Source organism: Saccostrea cucullata, unplaced genomic scaffold (genome assembly GCF_032062105.1).
Source record: "Saccostrea cucullata isolate Sc308-1 unplaced genomic scaffold, CSIRO_AGI_Scuc_v1 ctg267, whole genome shotgun sequence".
Classification (NCBI taxonomy): domain Eukaryota; kingdom Metazoa; phylum Mollusca; class Bivalvia; order Ostreida; family Ostreidae; genus Saccostrea; species Saccostrea cuccullata.
The window spans coordinates 440,138-464,822 of record NW_026934971.1 but is presented as its reverse complement, the minus strand read 5'-3'; the positions used below and the strand labels follow the sequence as shown (position 1 = coordinate 464,822).

The following is a 24,685-nucleotide window of genomic DNA, read 5'->3' as shown; positions in this document are numbered from 1 at the left end:
TTGACATGTGTAGTTTTGCATAAGTAATGTACATATATTATATTTTGTACATTTTTATGTAACAATTTGAATAATACAGATATAAAACTTATGATATGTATTTTTATTGATATATTTTTTGGTATTTGCATTGCCATTACAAAATGGATTGTCTTCTTCTTGTCAAATTGTTATCTTCTTTGTGTTTATATACCGATGATGTATTTAGCATATATTATTTGGAACTTTTCTAGAAGAAAAAGAAATATAACTTTTATCTTATATATCTATATAAAAAACATATTTTTAATACTATGTGTGTTGATGTATTATGAACGAAAAATCAAGCTTGAATGATAATATTTGTTATTTTAAAGTTAGATATTGTCAAGTAAACAGTTTTGCTGTAATAAGTAATGTATTATATTTTGTACATTTTTATTGTAAATATTTGGAATAATACAGATATAAAACTGATATGCTTTGTATGAGGACATGTAAACATGATATATTTTTTCTTTGATTGATTTGCATTGCCATTACAAAAGAGATTGTAATCTATGCGTTTGATGTGAATAAATTTCAGTTTGGTATTTGACACAAAACATGTTCACTTCTCAGATTTTTAACATATAAGGAGAAAACACAAAAGCTATGAACCATATTAATAACAATAGTATGCGTATGTGTACAAATACATGTATAAAAAATGGAATGTTGCTCATACTCTGTTCACATTGCACTTTTGATCAAAATTGTCAATAAACATCATTTAATGTCTTCAAAGGAGAATCGCACCTTTTCTCGTGTTGACCCTGTATTGTACCCCTCCTCATCGTCGGTCAAGGTTGGGTCAGGGGTGGCCAGTTTGGGACGAAAAGGTTCCCGTTCATAAGACACTGATTCAAAGGTCCCCACACTTCTTTGTGATGCCACAGACAATGGAGGGGAGGACATTGGGGGTCTTTTGGAGTAGAAATGATTCTCGTCTGCAATCAGCTTCATAAGTTTCGGCTGATCTTCTTCAAAAGTGTTGTTTCTTGGTCTGCAATATGAATGATAACGATGTTGTTTTTATATATTAACATTTAAAACATTTTTAACTTCGTAAAGGTTCAATATTGACAAAGAATATACATGTATTCTAAGGTGAACTTACAAGCGTGGTCTTGATTGGCGGAGTCTTTCAAGACTATCTGTATCATCTGAAAAATATATTTAGATATCCATCAACATTTGAAAGAATAAAAACACTTCTGTGTTGACACAACAGTCCCCCAGACCCAGCTATTTCACAGGACAAATGTTATACCAAATCAGGGGAAAAGTGACACCTATTATATATAAATATAGACACGTTGAGGCTTACATGCATAGTTCTTTTTCTTGGCCCTTCGATTACATTTGACGTACACTCCACAACAGATGATTGCAAAACAGACCACAACACTACCAACGATGATAGCAATTAACAGTGGAGGACTAGTAGCTAATGATACCTCTGAAATATACACGGAAACATACACAAATATGGCATTTTTGGAGTACTTACATGATGTTAAAATAGATTCACTCCCTCTTTGAGAACAGGATAAATGAAGCTCTAAATGACATTAATATATTTACTTAGCAATTCATATACATGTATATCTTTACCCTTTACTTCCACTTGAAGGCGTGACTCTGCCGATTTAAAGTAGTCAGACTTGGCCTCACATGTGTATTCCCCGGCTTCACTGCCTGAGACGTCAAACACAACAAGGTGCCCGTTTTCCAAACCCCCATACGGCAAGAAAGTGACCCGAGAAGCTAATTCCGATAGACTCTTCTGGTTCTTCTTCCAAACGATAGATGGCGGTGGGTATCCAGAAGTTTTACAATACATGTGGAGGGAATCTCCAACGTTTATAGTTTTCATGCCATCGATCATAGTTCTGGGTGGGGCTGAAAGTAAAGACTTTAAGTGACTTTTGTCTAATTTTAAATTAAGAAATCAAACATCAATTAAAGCATGTTGGTGTATTTCAATTACCATATATTTCCTTTGTGATGGAAACCTGTTGCTGAGCAGGGGTCCCCACTTCTAGTAGTATGTTACATTCATATTTTCCTGCGTCTGAGGGCTCTAAATGAAATGCGGATTTCAATGATAATTAATCATTACTGATTTCTTTGGAAACTTAAAATTACATCGAAGTTGACATCACCCGATTTTTCAAAATATCATACGTACGAGTTCGAATAATTTGAAGAGTTCTTGAATTTGGGAAATAGTTCATTCTTCCGTTGGAGTCCACTTCTTTTAGTGGTACCCCTTCCTTTGTCCAGAACATTTGAAAAGGAGCATCGTTTGGCAAACCTTTTACATCACATTCCAGATACATTGTTTTGTTTGGTGTTATTGCCTGCCAGGAACCATTACCATTCACTTTAAAAGAAAATAAAATACAAAATGAGTTGTAATCTTTCAATCTTTGTCGAAGTTTTTGTGAAAAAATTTAAAGAATCTCGTTTGGGTTATTGTTCTGAAATGTTCTTTCAAATTGAAAGGGTTTTTACTCTGAAATGTTCTATTAAATTGGAATTATATATATAAAAAAAATAAATTGCATGATTTTGTGCAATTTAAGATGCAAAAAGAATTTAAACCCTACCCGTGAGTACATTCACTTCCCAGGACCGAGACATTTCTCCAATACGGCACGTGTAGTTACCGCTGTCTGTGGCCTCAGCGTATGATTTATGTATAGACGACGTCACAAATATAGCACCGTCAGACCTTTTAATATCTCTACTGATTTGGAATTGGCGGTTGTGAATGTTCACACCAGAATATTCCCATGTGAAATCTCGCTGGTTGATAGAGCGATACTCACACGAGAGTTGAACAGCATTCTGGGATGACACCCAGTATCTCTCTATTTTTGGACTCTTGTCAAGTTTCACTGGTAAATAAAAAGTTACAAGAATTTTTTTTATTGGTATAATAACGACATCTAGTGAAAGATTGATTATCAAAACACATCTTACATTTTATTCACAGCATTGCACTCACTTGCGTGGACAGTCACAGTTTCGCTAAATGTGCTGTTCGGAACAAAACACGTGTAATTTCCTGAATCTAAGTAATCGGTCGTCTGTTTTACGATTGTATCTGTAATGGTGACTCTTCCGCCAGACAACTGCTCTAGTGACGTTCTTCTGAAGCCACTTTCAGTTCCCATACGAACGAAGTTCTTTGACCAGAATAACTCGTCTTTCCTAGGACCAGTGTACTCACAGGAGATTTCCAATGCCTTCGGGACTGGTAAATTGATTATCCTCTGTACCGGGTTCTTAATTCGTAAATCTGTAACATATATGGTCATTTCAACTGACTTAAAATTTATAAACTTGTCAAAAAACCATAACTCTTTATTTTTAAAAATTCTAAATACATATATTCCTTATGACTGCAAATATTATTTTTAGCAATTCATTGAAGAAAGTTTCTTCAGAAGTGACAATAGTGCAACTTTGTTTTAAAACTTGAAGCATGATACAAACTCTGTGGAATGAGGCAGCCTTTGATCTCCAGTCTTAGTGCGATCTTGCCGTGCCAGGCTGTAGGGTATATCCTGATAAACTTGGTTATCATGGGGGAGGGGAGGTCATTCTCCACAAACGAATCGGCATCACTGTTAGCGCGAAAATACTGTAAAAAAAAATCATAAAGGAATTTACTAACAGTGGGAGAAAAAACATGAAATTTTTCTTAAAATAATAAGTACATTGTATATTTTAGTGTGCTTACAGCTTAACCAATATATTCTAGTATAAAAATCAGCGTGTATGATCAAATTTATATCTGTATTAAACATCAAATACTAGCTGATCATATTTTACAAATGATCGTGTGTGTTAAAGTTGATGTAACTGTTAAATTATACACTATATATGTAAACTAGCACATATTTTTTCTTTATTTGTGCCTTGCATTATGTTTAAACTTCTTGCTGAAAAATCAAGAAATATTACAAAATAGCTATACATGAAGAGAAAGAGAAAAATTAAAGGAACTGTTACACAACCTTAAAATCTGTGTCAGCAAAAATTATAAATGATTTGACTTTTGATCTTATCTGTGCATCTATATTTAAAATTCTTAACGCAATGCAGAAGTAAAACATTAATCTTTGATACATATATCTACTAGGAACAAGTTCGTCTAAGCCAGCAGGTGTTTGGTATGGAATCAGATTTAATAGCTACTTGAACCTGTCTACCGATTTCAAGCTCATCTTTTAATTTGCAGTTAGGTAATTTTAATAGCATCCCGAGATCCAAAGTCAAGAAATAATTTCCATTTCTTCATATAAAGGTTAGTGAGATAGATGGAAATTAAAATGCGTATACATGTAATTAAATACGTATGATGTTTCAAATATTAGGAAGATTCTTAAGTTCGCAGAATCATAAAATTCTTTCCACTTAAAAATGTGATTTTAGAGAATAATTTTGATCATATTCAATTTAATCAACGATTCAAAATTTTACAAAGATATACAAGTAATTTTATTTGTAATACATTGTATATTTTTCCACTTATAATACAAAAGAAATCTATCTAAGAAAAGAAATAAAGAAATCTATGTAAATTTTAACTGTAATTCCACCACAACCTATTCTATAGATAATGCTGAAATATTAAAGATAAAATGGGTAACTTAAGGATAAATAAATAAATATATACATGTATTCATTATTCAGTTTATAATTTACATATTAGGTTTATTATTACCTTCCCACAAGCTTAGCCTATAGCATGTTATGACAAATAGTAAAATGCCGTTACCAGATTATTTTGTTTGGACCTACGTATCTGGGAATTATGCTGAAAATTGAACATGAAAGGTCAAGTCTTTCTTTCATACATTACTGTCATAACTATATTTTAAAAATTATTCTTGAACAATAAAAAAAAGTCCCATTAAAATTGTTTTCAAATGATTACTCAATTTTTCTTTGACTTACCAAGTCATTTCCAGATTGGTCTTTATATTTGTGCCAGACGATTCCATCTTGGCTAAAATGAACTTTGAACTCTGTGATCCAGTCTGACTTGTTACAACACCTTTCTTCAAATCGACCTTGAGTCAAAATTGAACGAACGACACTTTGTGCTTTAAATTCAACCTGAAAGAGTACATACGACTTGATTGAAATCATTTTAGGTCAAGCTTAAAAAATTCTTTGTTTGCAGTTGCTGACCTATAATTTTAGACTAGGTAGGTAGGTAGACATTCTTTTTTTCTTTTTTTTTTTTTGAAAAAAAAAGTTCTCAGATTTTTGTTAGATAACATAAAATAGATTTTTTTCATAGGCCTACTATACATGAATAAGCTCCACTCTTGGTATAAACTACTGATTGATAAAGACAAAAAAATGAAAATGAAACAGTTTCAATATCCTGAAAAATTGGGGGAAAAAATAATAATACAAAATGGCTAAAAAAAAAAGTTTGGGTCATGTATTTTCGACTTGATTGAAACAAACATTTTTTTTAAACCTTAGTTGTCAACAATTATTTGATTAAAGATATATTTAAGTCTGGTATATCCCTTTAAATGTGATACAAAACAATACAGGATATTGGGAACTATAAATGTTTAGTACGTGGATATGCTCAATCTCACTTGTATCCATTGACTTTTGCTTTGTCCGTCTGCCATCCACCCTCCACCCAAAATAACAAAGTTCCCGTTCTCTCGTTGCACTCTCTCGTCCTCGAGATTTAATCTCGCTCGGTCAGGGCTGTCCACATACACAGAATCCTCGTAGTAGGAGGATGCGGTCATGTGATTGTCAGCAATGCCATCTGGCCCCGTCACCAAATTGTTGCTGCATTCACCTATTAGCAAAGAAGATCTTGTATTACATTTCCTCATGTTTTTTAAAAAGATATTTTAACCTTTCTGTGAAATATTCCAAGTAATTGATCAAAAATTGTTAATTTCAAAACTGTTCGTTTACCTTGATAAACTTCCAAAGTTACAGTTTTGGAAAATGGTCCAGCATTACAAGAGTACTCGCCAGAATCAGAAAAACTGGCTGAAGACTTAGAAATGTCTACTTTGGTTAGGATGTTCTCGCCACTTCTAACAATACTGCCAATGACAAATCCACTTTTCTTTAGGTCTCTTCCAGAATTTGAAGACCACATGACATGAAGTCGATGACTACCCTGATATTCACAAGTTAATGTCACACGTTCTCCCTGAAATGCGATCACTCGCTCGGTTTTAGGAAATATCTTTAATCGACCTAAAAAAGTATTTTCAAATTCTGTATTAAAAACATTTATAACCCAATATTTTATAACAAGGTGAACATTTAGCTTAATTTTATGGAAATTTTAATGCATTATTCAAATTTTAAATCAATTGCATAAATTGCTTTGAGCAAATCAAGCTAAACTTTCAACCATGTTTTTTTCTGACAATAACACATGATTCTATGAAATGGGAGGATTGTAAAAAACGAAATTCATTGCATATTTTATGCTCTGTTGTAAATGTACATAGATCTAATAAATATAAATACCTTGGACAACTTGAATTTTGACGCTCTTTTTCATATTGTCTGCCCTACATTCGTAGGTTCCCGAGTCGCCGAAATTGACGTCAGTCTTGACGTATTTGAAGACTGTCGTCTGCTTTCCGTCATCTTCCGTGAACGTCTCTGACGTAATGGTCACCTGATCGCTGACTTTTACCACACTGTTATCGTGAAACAGTTGAATAATTTCCTGGTGCTTTGATGAGTAGGTACAAGTGACACTTAAATCTCTTCCATAACGAATCCATTCATCAGAATCTGGATTTACTTTCAGTAAAGATGCTGAAAAGAGAAAACTTTAATGTATAAAAATTACCTTTTTTATGTTCCAGTAATAGAGGATTCGGGGTATACTTTTGCTCTGTCCGTTCGTCAATCTGTCTGTACATGTATATGTTTGTCCAACATTTTTTTTACGTTGCACATATCTTTTTACTGATTCAAGCTATGATTTCATATTTCAAATGTGCATTCCTTGTGACAAGACTTTTTTTTGGGTACCAACATGTTTGACTTCATGACCTTGATCTTTGAGTTTGGTCCACTTTTACACAAGAACTTATTAAACTTTAACCTTGATAATAACTTTTGTAAGTGTTAGGGCTTTTATATTTCAGAAATGTATTCCTTGTGTAAATGCAATTTCCTTAGAAACCAATATTTTTTAAATCTAACCTTGGAGTTTAACCCACTTTAAAAAAAATGTATCCTTGATCACACGTTTTGAAGGGTTAATGCAAGAGCTTTAATATTATGTATTTTGTATGTGTATTCATTTTATTAACAAAAAATGTTGACCATGAGTTGGAGTTTGACTTTTTTTTTTGGAAAAATTTCAGCTAAGGTGAGCTAAAGACTTTTTTAACTATAGTGAAAATTTTCAGATATAAAAGCCTCGGGAATAGAAAACACAGAACTCAAAAACTTAATTCAAACCAAGTACAAATTATATGTACTCGTATAGCAGATCTTCATATAATAACGATTTAATATTTCAAAAGAGAATTTGGTAATCTTGTTTTTATCACATGGGAGCATATGATTCAAATACCTTTGATTCCGAGTTGAAAATAACCTTTGATTCCGAGTTGAAAATAAGATTTGTAGTTTGGTAAACGTTTCTTCTCGGTTCTATTGAGGGAGGCCATATACAGTATAACTATATAGTCGCCATATGAATTTCAACATTATTAAGGAATCATTGTCTAGCTAGGAGAGTATGCCAGGCCATCAACAATAGTGGGAAACATGGGATAATTTGCATGACGGGCGAAGCCCGTTATGCTATGTTGATGTCCCTTCAAATACATTGTGAAATAAAATGGTAGATTTAGACTTTAAAAATGTAGACATAGACTTAAATTATACGAGGACTTCCATGCCAATCTCAGTAGTCCTCGCCCAATGACGTCAAACACCTAGGCAGCCGCACGAGATTTACATGCACATTTTGCCTCCTTAGCGTCAGACACAGAGACACATGCGCATTTGCATGCATTTTAGGCCTCCTTAGCTCCTTATCGACCTGCCTAATTTAAATTCAGAATTATCATTCCGACAACTTTCAAAGAGTTATCGCAGAGAAAAAAATTAGAAAGGGAAATATTTGTCGGTAAACAATAATTATACATCTGAACTACCCGTATGTTTGTGTCGGCTTTACTAGTAATATGTGAAAGATTTAAGGTTCTAATGTTTTACCATCTTAAAATTCGAAACGTATACATCAAATGAAAGAAATATTTTGAATTTCTCAAAAGTTAAGAGGAAAATTGGTAGAAAATTATTCTACCTTGTCTCAATCATAATGAAAAGGAAAAGTGAATTTAGAATAAATAAAAACATTTTTTTTTGGCCTATATATAAATACAAACACCTAAAATATTTATATCACAAAAAGAAACTCCATTGCCCAACAGAAGTGCAGAATACTTCAACCGAATTGGTTACAGATGTTTAACGCAGATCTTATGGGACAAGAATCAAGTCGAGCGAGTTTTTTCCCACAGTTTTTTTTTCTTCATAATTAATATAACATTCTCAAGTTTTTCTGGATTTTAAAAATAAAAAAAAAATGTTTTAAAGTTTATAAAGACAAACACACTTTTAGGCAAAACTAACGGCCAATTAATTCTAACATCTGTTAAATTGAAAATTTTAAATTTGTAAATAACAATTTGTACTCGTTGACAAGTGAAAATTGTTAACTTGTTATATGTACAGAACATATGCTGCTATGCATGTTAAATATTTATTTCTCACTTTAACCGTGAAACCAACATTTAGTATTAACAAAATACAAACCTGTCACATAATGAAATACTAATAATAACAAAATCCTTGATAACATTTCTATATTTTGTTCATTTTAGTCACATAAATGAAATTAAATCCAAATTTTTAATAGTTCCATCGTTTCTCAACTCGATCTTCAAAAACTCCCATATATTAATCTAAATCTAATATTTCCTTTTCAAACTCGAAGTTGCAAGTCAGAGCGACCTGCTATAAGACAAAAATAAATCATTTAAATGCAGTATCCATGTCAGGCTTGTCAATACACTTTTTTCTTTGAGGCGGGGGTCGTTTGTTTTTCTTCAGTTCACGCTATGGTTCCCCTCTATGCCGTGCAACATCGATACCGCGCCAAACAGATAAGATTGTAACAGTCCACTCCGCTCAAGTAATCTCCATTGTATAATGAAGAATATATTAAAACAATGGACCTTGTATATCTGTTATTAAAGCCAAGTATCATGTGTTAGACCGAACCTGTCGATAAAGGGCTTCAAAAATTTAAAAAAATCAAGAGGAACAACTCTATTCAAAACGACGAGAAAAGAGTCTGGGTAGCACTCTTAGAAGCGCCTGTGGTCCGTCGTCTCTTTCCTGTTTTACTACCTTTAAACTGGATCTTCAAATTAAGATTTACTCAGATAATTGAAGATATCTATAATTCATTAAATATACTGTAAATTTCCATTACTGCTATCATCGCATAAATTGATGCGTGCATTAATTGACGAGAGCAATAATAAATTCATTTATAATTGATGAAAAAAAGTTATTTACACTGCAGTATAAATGATTGTTATCTCTTTATTTCTGAGATATTTTACAATTTTGTTCGAGGAATTCATTTGCACATCAATTCTTTTAAACGGGACAATTCTATTAATGAGATCACTTATATATAAAATATGGATATGATAACTTGAAATAATAGTAATTAAATAAATAAGTAGCTGCTTCAATTCTCTTTTAAAATAATTTTTGCGCACATGAAGTGAATTAATTGAAAAGAGCAATAACTAATTGAACATTAGAGAACAATTCAATTATTGCATCAATTATGATATCACAGGCATGTAGCATCAGAAGGGGGGGACAATATTTTTGCCGACACAAATTTTTTACTATTGAAAATGTTCATCGAAATAGACGAAATTCTGGTTGCCCTCAGTTGTTCTTTTTGTCGCAGTGTAGTTGAATAAGGATAATGTACATGTAGTTGTGCATGAGTAAAATGTGTTACTGAAAAAGAGTTATATCCTACTAACCAACCCTAAACACTCAACAACCCCACCCCACCCCCAGACCCTGGAAATAAGACTTTAGAGTTTGGAGAATTTTTTTTTTCTTATTTATTTATTTATTTATTTTTTGCTTGTCAAATTTTTCAGATAAGTTAATTTTTTTTACTCTGGCTGCACCCTGCCCACTTTCAAAAACGATGCTATGTCCCTGTATCAACAAATGAATTAAAGGGTAAAATAATTAACAAGAGGCTTAATTTAAAGTTTTATTAAAATGTACATGCTACATGTATTTTTATTATTTTGTATTCAGCACATATATTATATACACTTCTCATTGCTGTTTTACTGACAACTTCAGAATAACAAAGTAGACCAAAAAAAAAAAGAATCCTTTTTGAGTTTTCACAAACAAATACACTTTGACAAATAAATACATACATTTATTTTTGTTCAGGATTGAGACTGACAGCTCATATTGGTTACGTATTGTAAATATAAACATTTTAAAAGATGTATGTTTCTGGTATTATGCTAACAAATTTAAAATATTTTGTTCAATGAAATACCTGTACAAGTACAATGAAAGATAAAAACCTCATGACCTAATAAACAATGTAACAAATGTATGCAATAAAACACCTTATTTTGGCATTGATATGCGTAGAAATACCGGTAGGGCTACGCGGTAATACATGACTGCCCAACTTCCACTATCACCATCATTTATATAATTCTTTTAAAAATACATGTAAGTATGTGCATATTTATGATATAAGATAATATTAAACTATAAAAATGCATATGTACATGTATGTTATCACTTCAAGGACCTAAATGCAAATTCAATCTTTAATGTGGAACATAATATTGTCCTAGCTGCAGAACTGTAGCGTTATGGTTTTATACATTAGTCCTTGGCCATACTAATATATAAAACAATAACACTACAGTTCTGCAGCGAAGTATTGTCCTTGAATTTTGGCACACAAAACTGCTATGATAATTCAGAGACTGACATAAAAAAGATAAAAGGAGGTCCATGGGCTACAATACTCATCGGAGTATATTTACATGTACTATGAAAATGAATAAATCAGTTCAGAATTGAAAAGTTTATGGAGGGGGGGGGGGGCATCTTAAGTATTTTAAACTACTTAAGGATGCTTCCATTTCAATACATCTAATGGCTTTGTTTTTTTTCAACAGAATAGTTTTCAAAATTAATGGCTTTGTTGTTTTTTTTTTTGAACAGAAGATTTTTCAATGATTATTATCAATATGACTAATTGTGGCTTTTCTGTTCTAAAGAAGATTTTTTAAAGATTTGTACATATATATATTCAATTTAAAACTTTGATCTGACATTGTGGCAATGCCCTACCCCTGGAGGTCATCATCTGAACAAACTTTAATCTACACTTTGTAAAAAAAAAATTTCTAAAGGTTTGGAAATTTTTTTTACCCATTAACCATTGTTCTTGATAAGAAGATATTTAAAGATGCAACCAAATTTTCACTATTTCTGAATTATCTCCCCTTAAAAGAGGCTATGTTGCCCTTAATTAATTTGCACAATCCACCTAAGGATGCTTTGTGGCAAGTTTGACTGAAATTAGCCCAGTTGTTTTCGTGAAAGTTTAAGACATTGACAACAATGAAGAAATTGCAATCAGAAAATTAAAGCTTACTTAAGCCTTTGGCTCAGGTGAACTATAACAATTTCAAAGACTTCTGATTAATATCATTAATATCACAAATATATTCATTACAATTTTCCTTAATTTGTCTTTTTAAATTCCTTCATGTGTTCTTAGTCCATCGGCTTCAAATTTTCTTTGCCGTACTATTCAATGAAGCCTATAAGGATGGGGTTTCTGTCTAATACCTCTTTTATGGTCAATTACAAGGATTGTTTCTCCACATTCTAGGATATCATAATTTTTTTCAAACTTGGTAAAATTTCTCAATGTCGTAACTCAAATGCTAACTTGATTGGTTTTTCCACAGTTATAAGACCCTTGTTGGTAATAACTTTCAAGGGAATCTGAAAAGGAGATATTTAATAAAGTTATTAATGATTAAATATGTTGTCTCTGTTTTCTATGCTTTGAAATTTTATTTAGTACTTGTAACTTAATTAAATTAATTTCAATCATGATACACAATATTTTGAAATATAATATAAAAATACTTTCTTATAATGTAAGTTATAAAATATTAGGGGAAATAAGAAGCATCGCTATCATCATTCTTTATAATAAATCTTGATTCCCTCAGGTAAATTGAGAAATCTAGTGTTTTGTACCTGAGTTTCCTGACAGGGAACAAATCGAACCCTCCTGAGAACATGAACCAGGGCTATTTTTAGTTCTAACATGGCAAGCCTCATTCCTAAACACATTCTTGGACCAAGTCCAAATGGCATGTAGTAAAACTTGTTCTGGACATTCTTGGAATTTTCAAATCTGAAAACATCATGGAAATAATTATTCTGCACAGCTGTCTATTATACTCTTAAATTTGTGGTCATATTATAGACAGTTAAATTGAAGCTCAAGCATCTGTTGTCCCCATCCCTACCCAACCTGTCTCTGACCTTAGAAAATGGCACTCATAGTCACAGCTTTATATATACCAAGGTCATTTAGCAATACACCTGTGTACATAATTCAAAATATGATATTCCCCAAATTTGTTAGGACAATTCTCAGGTAAGCTTGGACTTTCAGTAAGGTTTGGCATTCTCGGTGCTATGTAATTAGCATCTGTCAAATGGCAAATAGATTCTCATTCGTTAAGAAATTAATAAAAACTTGAACTTTAAATTGTTGTTGACAACGATGAGACAATTTAAGCTCCACCTCTTTGCCGGGCGAGACAGTGTTATTTGTTATTTGGTACACTCGTTGACATTTGACTGAATTTCTATCCCATGTATATTTCAACAGTGAGTAAAAGCTGTGTAAATTTCAGACACTAATCATGAAAGTCCAAGCTTACCTGAGAATTGTAATACTTTTACTTGAATTTCATGACTAATTATAGTCAAATGTGGTAAATGCACATATTTTCTGACTCTAATTGAATGTTGCTAATAACACACGTTTGTCTCAACTTTTCATGTAATATCATAATATTTTATGATTTATATTTATCACACTGGGAACCCACAGGCACCAAAAGCATTACCTGTCTGGATCAAACTTCTCTGGATCCGGCCAGTAATCTGGATTATGATGAAGTCCATACACTGGAATCACCACGGTGCCTCCTTTTAGAAATGTGTAATCTTTTATCACAACTGTCTCCCCTATCTCACGAGTTAGTCTGTCAAATGAAAAAAGAAACAAGAGGCCCATGGGCCACATCACTCACCTGAGCACATGGGCTAGTTTAAAAAACACAAATCAGCTCAGTATTGAAAAGTTTACTTGTTGGGGAGGGGGTGAATTTTTTTCACTTGAGAATGTCACTTTATCAATAAAGTATACATGCATAATTTGCCATACTTGAGAAGAAGAGATTTAAAGATTTTTCCTATATATTTCTATGTAAAGATTTCACTGCCCATTATGGCCCCACCTTACTACCAAGGGTCATCAACAAACTTGAATTAACTCTAACAGAGGATGCTTCCATATTAATATCACTAATCATAGCCTTGTTGATCTTGATAAGAAGATTTTTAACAGATTTTTCCTATGTATTCCTATGTAAAACATTGATCAGCCATTGTGGCCCCACCATACCCCAGGGGGTCATGATTTGAACAAATTTGAATCTACACTACCTGAGGATGCTTCCACATTAGTTTCATCTTTCCTGGAAAAGTGGTTCTGGAGAAGAAGATTTTAAAAAATTTTCCTATATATTTCTAATATATAAACCTTTGATCAGCCATTGTGGCCTTGCCCTACCCCCAGGGGTCATGACTTGAACAAACTTGAATCTACACTACCTGAGTATGCTTCCACATGAGTTTCATCTTTCCTGGTCCAATGGTTCTGGAGAAGAAGTTTTTTTTTTCAAATTTCCTATATATTCCTATGTAAAGCTTTGATCAGCTATTTTGGCCCTGCCCTACACTTGAGGATGCTTTCCATGAGTTTCATCTTTCCTGATCAAATGGTTCTGGAGAAGATTTTTAAAGATTTTTTCCTATATATTTCTATGCAAAACTTTGATCAGCCATTGTGGCCTCGCCCTACCCCCGGGGATCATGATTTAAACAAACTTAAATCTACACTATCTGAGAATGTTTCCCCATAAGTTTCATCTTTCCTGGCACAGTGGTTCTTAAGAAGAAGATTTTTAAAACATGCCACCAAATTTTCTCTATTTCTGAATTATCTCCCCTTGAATAAGGGCGTGGCCCTTCATTTGAACAAACTTGAATCCCTTCACCCAAGGATGCTTTGTGGCAAGTTTGGTTGAAATTGGCCAAGTGGTTCTGGAGAAGAAGTCAAAAATGTTAAAAGTTTACAGACAGACAGCAAGACAGACACATGGACTCCAGACAAAATGTGATCAGAAAAGCTCACTTGAGCTTTCAGCTCAGGTGAGCTAAAAACCCATTAAAATAAAACTGCAAACTAAATGATAAATGATTAATATGTGTGTCTTTTTTTCTGTTATGTTCTTTTTATGTCTCTGTCGATGAACTGCTTGCGTGTTTGTAAAGGTGTGACTTATATATGTATCTCTATCTGTTGCATTCCCTATGCATCTGTGCTGTATTGTTTGTGTGTCTGTACATGTGTGTCTTTTATATGCATCTTCACTGATATGTCCTCTAAATGAGACTGTGTGCTGTACTGTTACAAGTAATACTATGTTTAGTGCTGCATGTTTCCATTGTTTTACTGTTATATATATATTAACAATGTCAGTCAAAAGCTCATAAGAGCTTGTGTTAATTTTTAACTACCATACTGACTTTAAATAAAGCTTATCTTATCTTATCTTATTATGTCATTTGTAATTTTTTAAACACAATTTTATCCCCTTTTCACACCTCAAAAAGTACCAGATTATCTACACTCTTTCAATAATCAGTAATTATAAGATGAGAAAATGACACCATAATTTTTTATTCTAAAATGCTTGAATGGGGGCCATAAAACTTGGACAAGCTCACTTTTAATCTCAATCATTCTTTTCAACTATATATTCCTTTGGTAAAAGTGAGACTGAGTTCAAAATCAGTATGTCTAAGTTTTATGTCCCCCAGGCCTGAATACATATACAGTGGGCCCTCATTTATCCGGACACTTTGGTTCCTAGGCAATATGTCCGGATATGTGAAGCATCCGGATATCTGAATTACCAGTTAAACAAGACAAAATAAGATTAAAAAATTCTGTTCCCATGAAAAGTCGTCCGGATACTGAAGCATCCGGATATCTGGCGTCCGGATATCTGAAGGTCCACTGTATATGCTTTTATTTACTGTATAGCAGGTTTTCTTGGCAGGTGTAAAATTTGGCGTTTTGCCTGCTCAAAGGTATGCCAATAAATTAAGCGTAATTTATTTTAGAAGACACAGGGTTTTAGCTTTTTGCACATAAACACTAAAAATAGTAGTGAATATTTTAACGATTAAAATTTTAGCAGACTACCATTTAGCGGAATAACCCGCTATACGGTAATAACAATTCGACCTCAACATATTTTTTTTTACCTAGGTAGAGGAGGGTACATTCTGAGCGTCTCTAAAATCACTTGTTCCATGTACTGTAGTTTGTTCACATTTTCATAATTAGGTTCATCCTACAAGTAATTAGGAAATGGGATCTAAATATTTGAAGTGGCACTACATCTTTGAAAGTTTACTTTACAAAAAAACATCATTTTATTCATCACCTTCCCAATTTGATCCTTAATCTCCTGAACCACTCTGTCTTGAACTTCCTGATTTACGGCTAGTTCATAGGAAACAAAGTTCATTGTGTTGGCAGTGGTTTCATACCCCGCAACAAAAAACAGGAAAGCCTGACCTATTATCTCATCATTGGTCAATTCTAAAAAGATGGAAATTATGTAATTTCATCATTGGTCAATTCAGGAAAGATGGGAAATGTAAAAGCATTTTGATATAATTTTTCATCATTTTCCTGCATGGTGTTAAGATAATAATTACTTTTCTGTCCACTGTTGATATGTTGATCTTGTAATGACTGATCATCTAACTCAGCATTCACCATAAGTTGAAGAAAATCAACATGTCTCTATAATTATAAAACAAAAATTTAACCATGCAAAAGTAATAATACATTTTAGGCAATTTGAGACCAATATTCCTTTCAATTTTATTGTCAGTTTACAATTATCCAATTTTTTTTAAATTTAAGCCCTGCAATAGCATAACATGGATATTTTATCAAAATCTAATTTTGGCATTTTTTGCAATGCTCTCATGCTAAAAATAAAAGTCTCTATTGTCTTTGAAAATAAGAAGAAAGATCCTTAACGACGTTCGATCCTGATATTTAAAGTCTTAAACTTTTTTTGCCAAGTATATTTTTAGTTTCTACATACATAGCTTAATTGAAATTCAAATCTAAAAATGGGGGTCAATATGCTTCTTTTAGCGCTACAGTACATTTAATATGACCTTTCTGCACTGAAATTTGTGTCTTAATTAAGAATTACATCTTCGACGTTTTCCCTTCAATATTTTTATCCAATTAAAGCATGAAACAAAATGAACTCTAAGTCTGTTTAAAAAAAGACACTTAAAAATTGTGACTAAGAAAAAGTTTCAAATTGCTTCGCATAATCAATTATTTGACCTTTCTGCACTAATAAAATGTTACTTTTCCGGCATTGAAAATATAATAAGCAAGAAAATTATTTTAAAGTCTTAAACTTTTTCTGATTTTAAGCAAATAGGTCAAAGTTATCTTGAATATTTAGAAAAGAACATCAAAAGTGGGGGTATATGATGTACATTTTCAGATATTACTAAAAAAGTGTGAATTTTACATTAAAGTTGGCTCAATTTTTTCCTGGATTTTCAGAATATATTTACTATATTTGTCACACTTTGTTGATAGAATTCATAAGAAATAATTTAACAGATATTTCAGAACCAGCATAGCATATTTCACTGCAAAAAACAGCTTTGTGTGCAACCAGCATGGAAAAATAGGCATCCCAAATTAACAGTACTGTTCTAGTTCAAATGGAAAAAACTGATCATTTTCGTCTGAAAAACCTTCCGCCACGAAATATAGTCCCAAGCTTAATTCTACTTGAATGGAATTTAATCGCAGTTTTTTCATTGAATATAGTTTAATTTGCATTGTAGAATTCAGTTTTATTGTTAGAACCTAAAAATGATGCTTAATTTTATGAATAAAGGACCTGCGCGAATCACGCTCAAAATATCAGGATCGAACGTCCTTAAAATCACTAAGATTTCATTATGTTTATAATAAATGCCCACTTTCAATATAAATGCACTCAATATGGTAATACCTAAAACAACCCAATACATGTTCTGATTTCTTTGATGTTATGTAATCCCAATCCCAATATTCCTTTTGAGTCCTTCTGATTTCATTGACACACATACCTCAGATGACTCGGTTTTCCTGTCTTCTATCATAGCTTGACATTGTCTGACAAAAAACCCTACATTCTCCTTGTTGAAGAAAGTCAGGTTGAAGATACGAAGAACAGGATAAAGGCTAGGAAATACACCTATAAAAATTAAGATTAAGGCATGAATACTTGTCTATGTTTAAGGCCAATACACTAAACACTTTTTCTCCAAATGCAGCTAACTAACAATTTTGTGTAAATTTTGAAAATTTTCCTTAATTCAACACTTTGATTGATTAATTTAAGAGTTTTTGCAAAACGAAAATCAATAAAACTTGTTTGAAATAAATGACTTTCGATCAATTTACAATGTAATCATCATCCTTTCCTTCTCATTTTAAACAACATATTTAATTCATGGGATACAATATACCATTTCTTAATAGTTTTCTCAAAAAAGAGATGTGGCCTTGAATTAAAGTTTACAGAATACAGATGAAAGAACATGAGACAAATGTTGATCAGAAAAGGTCAATAGTCTTTAATTTGCTTAGATGAGCTACAATGTTTGATATATATATGCATGTATAAAGTCAGCAAAAAAATCATCAGTGCAGCAAAAAGGTACATAACTTATACCTACTTGCAAGTGTGATGCAAATTCTTCTCCATGGCTTCATCCCTCTTTGGAATATTTCTTTGATGTTCTTGATAAAAGAACTGTCTGGATTGTTAATACTGTCTACATCCAATCCAAAGGCTGTCGCTGCTATAGCATCCAGAGTAAAACCCCCATATAACCTGTTAAGGTACAGCACTGACAATTTGGAATATAGTGACAATTTCCTCTAACTTGCTACAGGTGTCATTATATTCATCAGAAAGACTAAGGTATTTGAGGAACAGTTGTAATGATACAAACTATTTAAAGAACATTTACTATGTATGTCTAGATTAGTCTTTGATGCCCAACTTGCCTCCCCCCCCCCCCCCCCCCCCCCCCCCCCAACCTACCATCACCACCATTCCAGAATGTCATGTCACTTGCACAATAGTTACTTATTTACTTGTGAATATTAACCATAAAACTTTTATTGTAAAATTTAACAAAAAGCTTGCAGGGTTCTCCTAATCCTTAACTAGGGTATTGTGGATTTCTATGATACTTACTGTTTGACTTCAACATTTTCTTTGGCTTTTGCCATGTTTTCCATTTTATCAGCCAGATTTGCAGAACATCTGTTTATGTCATGTGTAGTCTACAAAGGTAAAAAGTTACATTAGAACAAGTCCTTCATTTTATTAACTGTAACATTATCCACAGTTAATAAATGAAGGAATATATTCCAATACTAATTTCTTTGCAAATTAAGTTTTCTTTTGTTTAAGTTGTCTTAAAAATTGCAGTTTTCCTTATCCAGATGCAGTGTAATAAAAGACACTTTTTTAAAAGCCATTTTATTTGTGGTACAATTAAACAATATTGTAGATTTTTTATGTAGAGTAATGCACTAAGAGAGTGTGAGAAAAGTATTTACACAGTTCTTGACTGGATATGATATTTTTCATACTCTTGTAATTAGTGTTTTCTATTTTGTACATAGTCCACAATTTTTGAATACAAAACACACAACTCATTGGATACAAAAACACAACCTATCAGATAAGGCTGGCTTTAAGATGATATTTGTTTGCCCTCTCCCATCTCAGGATAAATTATTTTTCTCAGAAAAATATTGATTTCAATGCTAAATTTTTAAAAATAAAATATATTTTCAAGAATACATAAAAAATGAATTGCTTCCTGGAGGTTAAAAAGTTTTGAGTTGGGCCACTTTTAGCGAGTGGGATTGGAGAGGGCAACCAAACAACTTTTTAAAGATGGCCTATCATCAAATATTCTCTATTATATCATACCATCTTCAGTTTCCCTGTGCTAAATGTTGGAGTTAAAATGGAACGAATCCGTTTCCAGTGTGATCCATAATGGAAAAATACACCTTTGTTAACAGGTGTCTGTGTCATTGTGTAAATCTGCAAAAATAAGTACAAAATTTTATTTGCATGTTGTTAAAAGTCATTGTTTTCTACAATCTGATATTTTTCAAAAAATATGCTTTTTTTCTTTTTCTTTTTTTTTGGGGGGGGGGGGGGTTAGTGACGGTTGCAACATTGCCAAAAAAAAAAAGGAAAAAGAAAAGAAAATAGAATCAAAACATGCACATATCTGCAAGTTAGATTATTTTTTCCAGAAATGATAACAACATTAATTCCAATATAAACAAAGAAATAAAGATACCTTAATGATTACAGCTGTCTTTAATTAATCATGTTAAGTGGATGAAGGTTTGATAATTCTAAATGATTTTTACATTGATGGCTTGGAAAACAAGATCTTACTAAATGAGCTATTCTAGTAGTGAATACTTCATTGCTTAATAAATGGCATTTGTAGCTTTCATACAAAAGAACTGCAAGTATTAAAGTACCATCACCCAGTACCAGCATGAATGTTGTCAGTATTCAAATCTTCAGGACTTTATATGGATAAGGTTATAGGGATAAGGATTGATATAAGGTTTGTAAGGATAAGGATTATAAGGTTTATAAGGAGTTATGTTATAACGATTAATAATTTAAAAGTATATATCATGTAGGTCGTGGCCACAATCGCCAAATCAAAATAAATAAGTTTAAGAAGTTATACTTGTCTTCATCGTCTTTAATAATAAAGTACTGGTACTCTGAGAACACATTTAGTGGATGTGAATATAAAACATAAAATTGACTAGCCAATTCATTTAGGGAAACACTCAAAAGCAGTTTAACTCTGATTATGTAAAACTTATCCCAAACCAGTACAACATGTCAAACAAAAATATCCCCAGTACTCCCTTACCCTCCTTGGCCTGTCCTGGAAGTAGGGAAAATCCTTCACAAGGACATGCTTTGCTATTTCTGGATCAGCCACAGTAATTAGGGGAGTTTTACCATACCAAGACCTGTAAAATGTTTGCATTAATTTTTTATTAACTCCATTACATCAATATAAAATGTGAGAGCCCTAGAGTAATTCAAACGTTTTACAAAAGTAATTAAAACTCCAAGGTCAAAATTTTGATCTGGTCACAATGGCTATTTGTCAAAAGTAAATGCCATGGTTAAAAAGGTCAAGAATTTGGTTTAAAAAGAAAAGATCAAAAGAAATGAAATGCACATAAGAATATGAAAGACAGGCTTTTAAAAACTTATTGAAGAGCAATGGCTAGGGTTAAAGGTTTTTTTAAATTTTTTTAGATTAATTATCAAACTGCAAGGTCAAGGACATGTGGTCAATAATGTTGAAATCTAAGTAAAAGGTGTCTTGTAACTAGGATAACACAGGTGAAATAATGTATGCAAGCCCTAGCTAGCTCTAACCATTCAAAAAATTAATGCCAAGGTCAAATTTTACAAAGGACAAAGAAGGTCAAGCTCCAAGGTCTAGGTCATAAGATCAAAAATGTTTGTAGCGCAAAAAGCTCTTGTAACAAGGAATACATCTTTAATTTGAAAGTCCTAGCACCAACCAATCAAAATTCACAACAAGATTAAAGTTTTGTGAACAAACAGACAGGTAAAATTTTATTTGCCTCAAAATCTTTGAGGAAGCAAAGAAAGCTCAAAAAAAATTATACTAGTTCTAGGTTTTGACCTTCAGAGGTCATCAGAATATAGGGGTGTGAAATTACTTCTCTTTTTGATGTAAATTATTCTGGATATTGTATAGACAAACTGCTTTGTACTTACACAATGATTTTAGTTTTCTTTTCATTAAACCATTTCCTCTCATAATCATCAACTCCCTACAGTAAAAAAAAATAAAAAATTAATAAAAATCTTCATAGATTTTAGATAATGAAGTCACTGTAGTACATGTATTTGGAACTTAAAATCTTTTTTAAAAAAATGATTAAAACAGAATACAATGTACTTATTTTGACAAATCTCTATTATTTTAGTACACTCTATACCCTAGAGATAATGAACTTAAGGTCAGTTATCGATGTCTGGTATGCAGAACTTAAGGTCAGTTGTAGCTATCTGTATTACAGTACTCATGGTCAGTTTAAAGATGTTTTGTAAACAGTACTAATGGTCAGATGTAGATGTCTGGTATACAGTACTCAAGATCAGCTGTAGATGTCTGGTATACAGTACTCAAAGTCAGCTGTAGATGTCTGGTATACAGTACTAAAGGTCAGCTGTAGATGTCTGGTATACAGTACTCAAGGTCAGCTGTAGATGTCTGGTATACAGTACTCAAGGTCAGCTGTAGATGTCTGGTATACAGTACTCAAGGTCAGCTGTAGATGTCTGGTATACAGTACTCAAGGTCAGTTGTAGATGTCTGGTATACAGTACTCAAGGTCAGTTGTAGATGTCTGGTATACAGTACTCAAGGTCAGTTGTCTTGTATACATTACTCAAAGTCAGATGTAGATGTCTGGTATACAGTACTCAAGGTCAGTTGTAGATGTCTGGTATACAGAACTCAAGGACAGCTGTAGATGTCTGGTATACAGTACTCAAGGTCAGTTGTAGATGTCTGGTATATAGGACTCAAGGTCAGCTGTATTTAATTGATAATGGTGAAGTATCAAACTTCTAGATCCTCCTCACCATTCTGATGACCTGATAAAGATGACCTATCAGAGGAAGGATTCCCTCCGGGGCAGGTATCCCCGTCCTTCTCTGGTAATCCTCCGCTTCTCGACGCCGCAGCCTGGGGAATCAAAAGAAGTCTAAATAAAAAGCTAATTAATATAAAATAGAAAAATAGTTGGGAGGGGGTGGGTGTGGGTGGGTGGGGGTGTTAAATTAATATTCTGAATTGCCACTGATCTCCTTCCAATACTTAATATAATGAAATATGCTTTTCTTTAGATGTGATAGGACTGCATGCATTATTTTCATATGTATATTTGTAATACACTTAATTTTTTTATACTGTTTTTGCAAATATTGGCAAGTTTGTGTCACTTTTTAGCAATATCATAATCATAACAATATCCATATACTAAAAATAATATTCAGTAAATTTTATAAGTTGTACTCAGGCCTTATATAATTAGTTCTATTTGTATTAAATAGTCCATGTCCTGTTACTAATATGCATGGAATAAAAAAAAGAAATAATTAAGTATAAATGATGTTCTGCATGCAGTAAATGTACATATATTTTTAATCAATCCTGTTTTTTTAAATTAATGTGCAATTATGTAATACATGTACATAAAATACTTGTTCATGTTATACTTTATTTAAACAGGGTGACCAGGTTTGAGCAATGCACTTAGCTTGTTCATGTAGTTTGGAATTTTCCTTGTTACAAAATGAAAAATATCAATAACATCAGTCTTAACTGTAAACTAAGTTTGACAACAAGGAAATATCACTGTTTTCCAAATTTTAAACAGATTTATATGAAACAGTGATATTTCTGAAAAAAGATATTATACAATTATTGCTGTGTTTTGAGGTCAATACAATGATTTAGCCATCTGAGGAGTACAATATTCACCGAGCCCGGAGGGCGAGGTGAATATTGTACTTCGAAGATGGCTAAATCATTGTATTGACTGAAAAAAACAGCAATAATTGTTTTATTGTATGATTCACTAATAAAATGATAAAACCCATTACTTGTTTGCATTTGATTAAGTCCTATCCAAATACAATTAAGAGAGAAGCAGAATTAAAATGTTAATAAACCTTACAGGTCGTATTTATTTTTTTGTTAAGTTTTTTTTTTTAAATCAATTTTAGTTGCCATGAAAAAAAATTATGTCAGTCTTTTTTCTAGTATAGAGTTTTAAAGGAAGGAGTATTATCAGGGAAAACTGACTGCCAAAAAGTAAAAATTGTTTTTCAGTAAAAGTGTTGGAGGAGTGTCCATGCATCCCCTCTTATCACCCTCACCCGAAAATATATATTCGCTTAACTTATCTTCACATGAAAAAAAGTTATAGTAGTTTAAATAGCTTTCCAAATTCAATTTGTATCAATTTGGAATATCCCGATCTATTTTTAGATCAATGTAGAGGAAATAAATCCTTGTATTGACCTGGAACGTCACGTGCAGGTCAATACAACGTAGTATTTTTCTAACATAGTTGGATCTCAGCCAATCAGAGAGATGAAAACTATTCAATCATATAATAACGATATTTATTTAACCAATGAACATGAAATACACAGACTGTAATATTTATTATACGATACATACATGAATCATTGATACATGTAACTTTTACACTATGTTTGGACTCAGAATATAGCAATTCTAATAACTTGTCTATAATTCTAGACTAATCAAATATTAGGCTGATAAATTGATTGTTTTTCATAAATCAAGACACATTGTGATATATTTTATAGATTCATTTTATTCAAAGTGAGTTAATTGTTTAATTTTAAAAGTTCTTAATTTCTATGGAAAATTAGAAATAGGCTTAGATACAATGATATTTTAGGGTTTATTGAACTTAATATATTACATGAAATAAGAATAATTCTAAGCAGTATATATATTGATTATGTCTTCTTTTTTTAATGCGGTATATCAGTTTTGAGATCAAGTATACACATTATATTATTCAAGACATGGAGAAATCCAAGTACCTAGATCATGACTTCACATATCTTCTTGCATATTTGATAACGTGACAATCCATCAGACCTTACTACAGCTGCAGGCTACAAAATACAGCAATCCTAGAATCTCTAGGACAACTTTCCTCTGTCATATATAATTCAATACGTCTTACCATAACAAAAGAAAAACGACGACAACAATCCCAGCCAATGACAATGCCCAAGAATCCAACAAACAGCAGAGATGTAGGTCCATTCAGATGGTTTGTATACTAGTGCTGAATTAGTGTCCTTTGGCTTTGGCCTACTTTCACTTTCAGCTATGGCACGCCGAATGCGTCAAGAGCACTTTCAAAGTATAGATATAGACCTCTAGCTAGATTTTTACG

At 32.3% G+C, this 24,685-nt stretch overlaps 2 protein-coding genes across 3 annotated transcripts; both read right to left on the bottom strand.

The window, feature by feature from the left end:
• Nucleotides 1–400: 400 nt before the first annotated feature.
• Nucleotides 401–9,304, bottom strand: LOC134241635 (hemicentin-1-like). 2 transcript variants are annotated; one of them, XM_062723668.1, is made up of 15 exons: nt 8,881–9,304; nt 6,562–6,858; nt 5,992–6,282; nt 5,655–5,869; nt 4,993–5,154; nt 4,814–4,852; nt 3,526–3,673; nt 3,035–3,328; nt 2,634–2,924; nt 2,213–2,407; nt 2,012–2,104; nt 1,636–1,923; nt 1,349–1,480; nt 1,139–1,184; nt 401–1,024 (listed from the first exon to the last, which is right to left on the bottom strand). In XM_062723668.1, the coding sequence occupies exons 1-15, from the start codon at nt 8,924–8,926 to the stop codon at nt 748–750; spliced, it is 2,814 nt and encodes a 937-aa protein (XP_062579652.1). In that variant the 5' UTR covers nt 8,927–9,304; the 3' UTR covers nt 401–747. The 2 variants fall into 2 exon arrangements, with proteins under 2 accessions (XP_062579652.1, XP_062579653.1); XM_062723669.1 differs by lacking the exon at nt 4,814–4,852 and having other exon boundaries at nt 8,881–9,303.
• Nucleotides 9,305–10,365: 1,061 nt separating this feature from the next.
• LOC134241633 (cytochrome P450 3A29-like) lies at nt 10,366–24,600 on the bottom strand. Its single transcript, XM_062723665.1, has 14 exons — nt 24,470–24,600; nt 22,323–22,425; nt 21,450–21,505; nt 20,560–20,662; nt 19,578–19,694; nt 18,831–18,919; nt 18,304–18,461; nt 17,692–17,819; nt 16,255–16,342; nt 15,978–16,135; nt 15,796–15,884; nt 13,305–13,442; nt 12,421–12,580; nt 10,366–12,159 (listed from the first exon to the last, which is right to left on the bottom strand). The coding sequence occupies exons 1-14, from the start codon at nt 24,550–24,552 to the stop codon at nt 12,079–12,081; spliced, it is 1,551 nt and encodes a 516-aa protein (XP_062579649.1). The 5' UTR covers nt 24,553–24,600; the 3' UTR covers nt 10,366–12,078.
• Between the last annotated feature and the right edge of the window lie 85 nt (nt 24,601–24,685).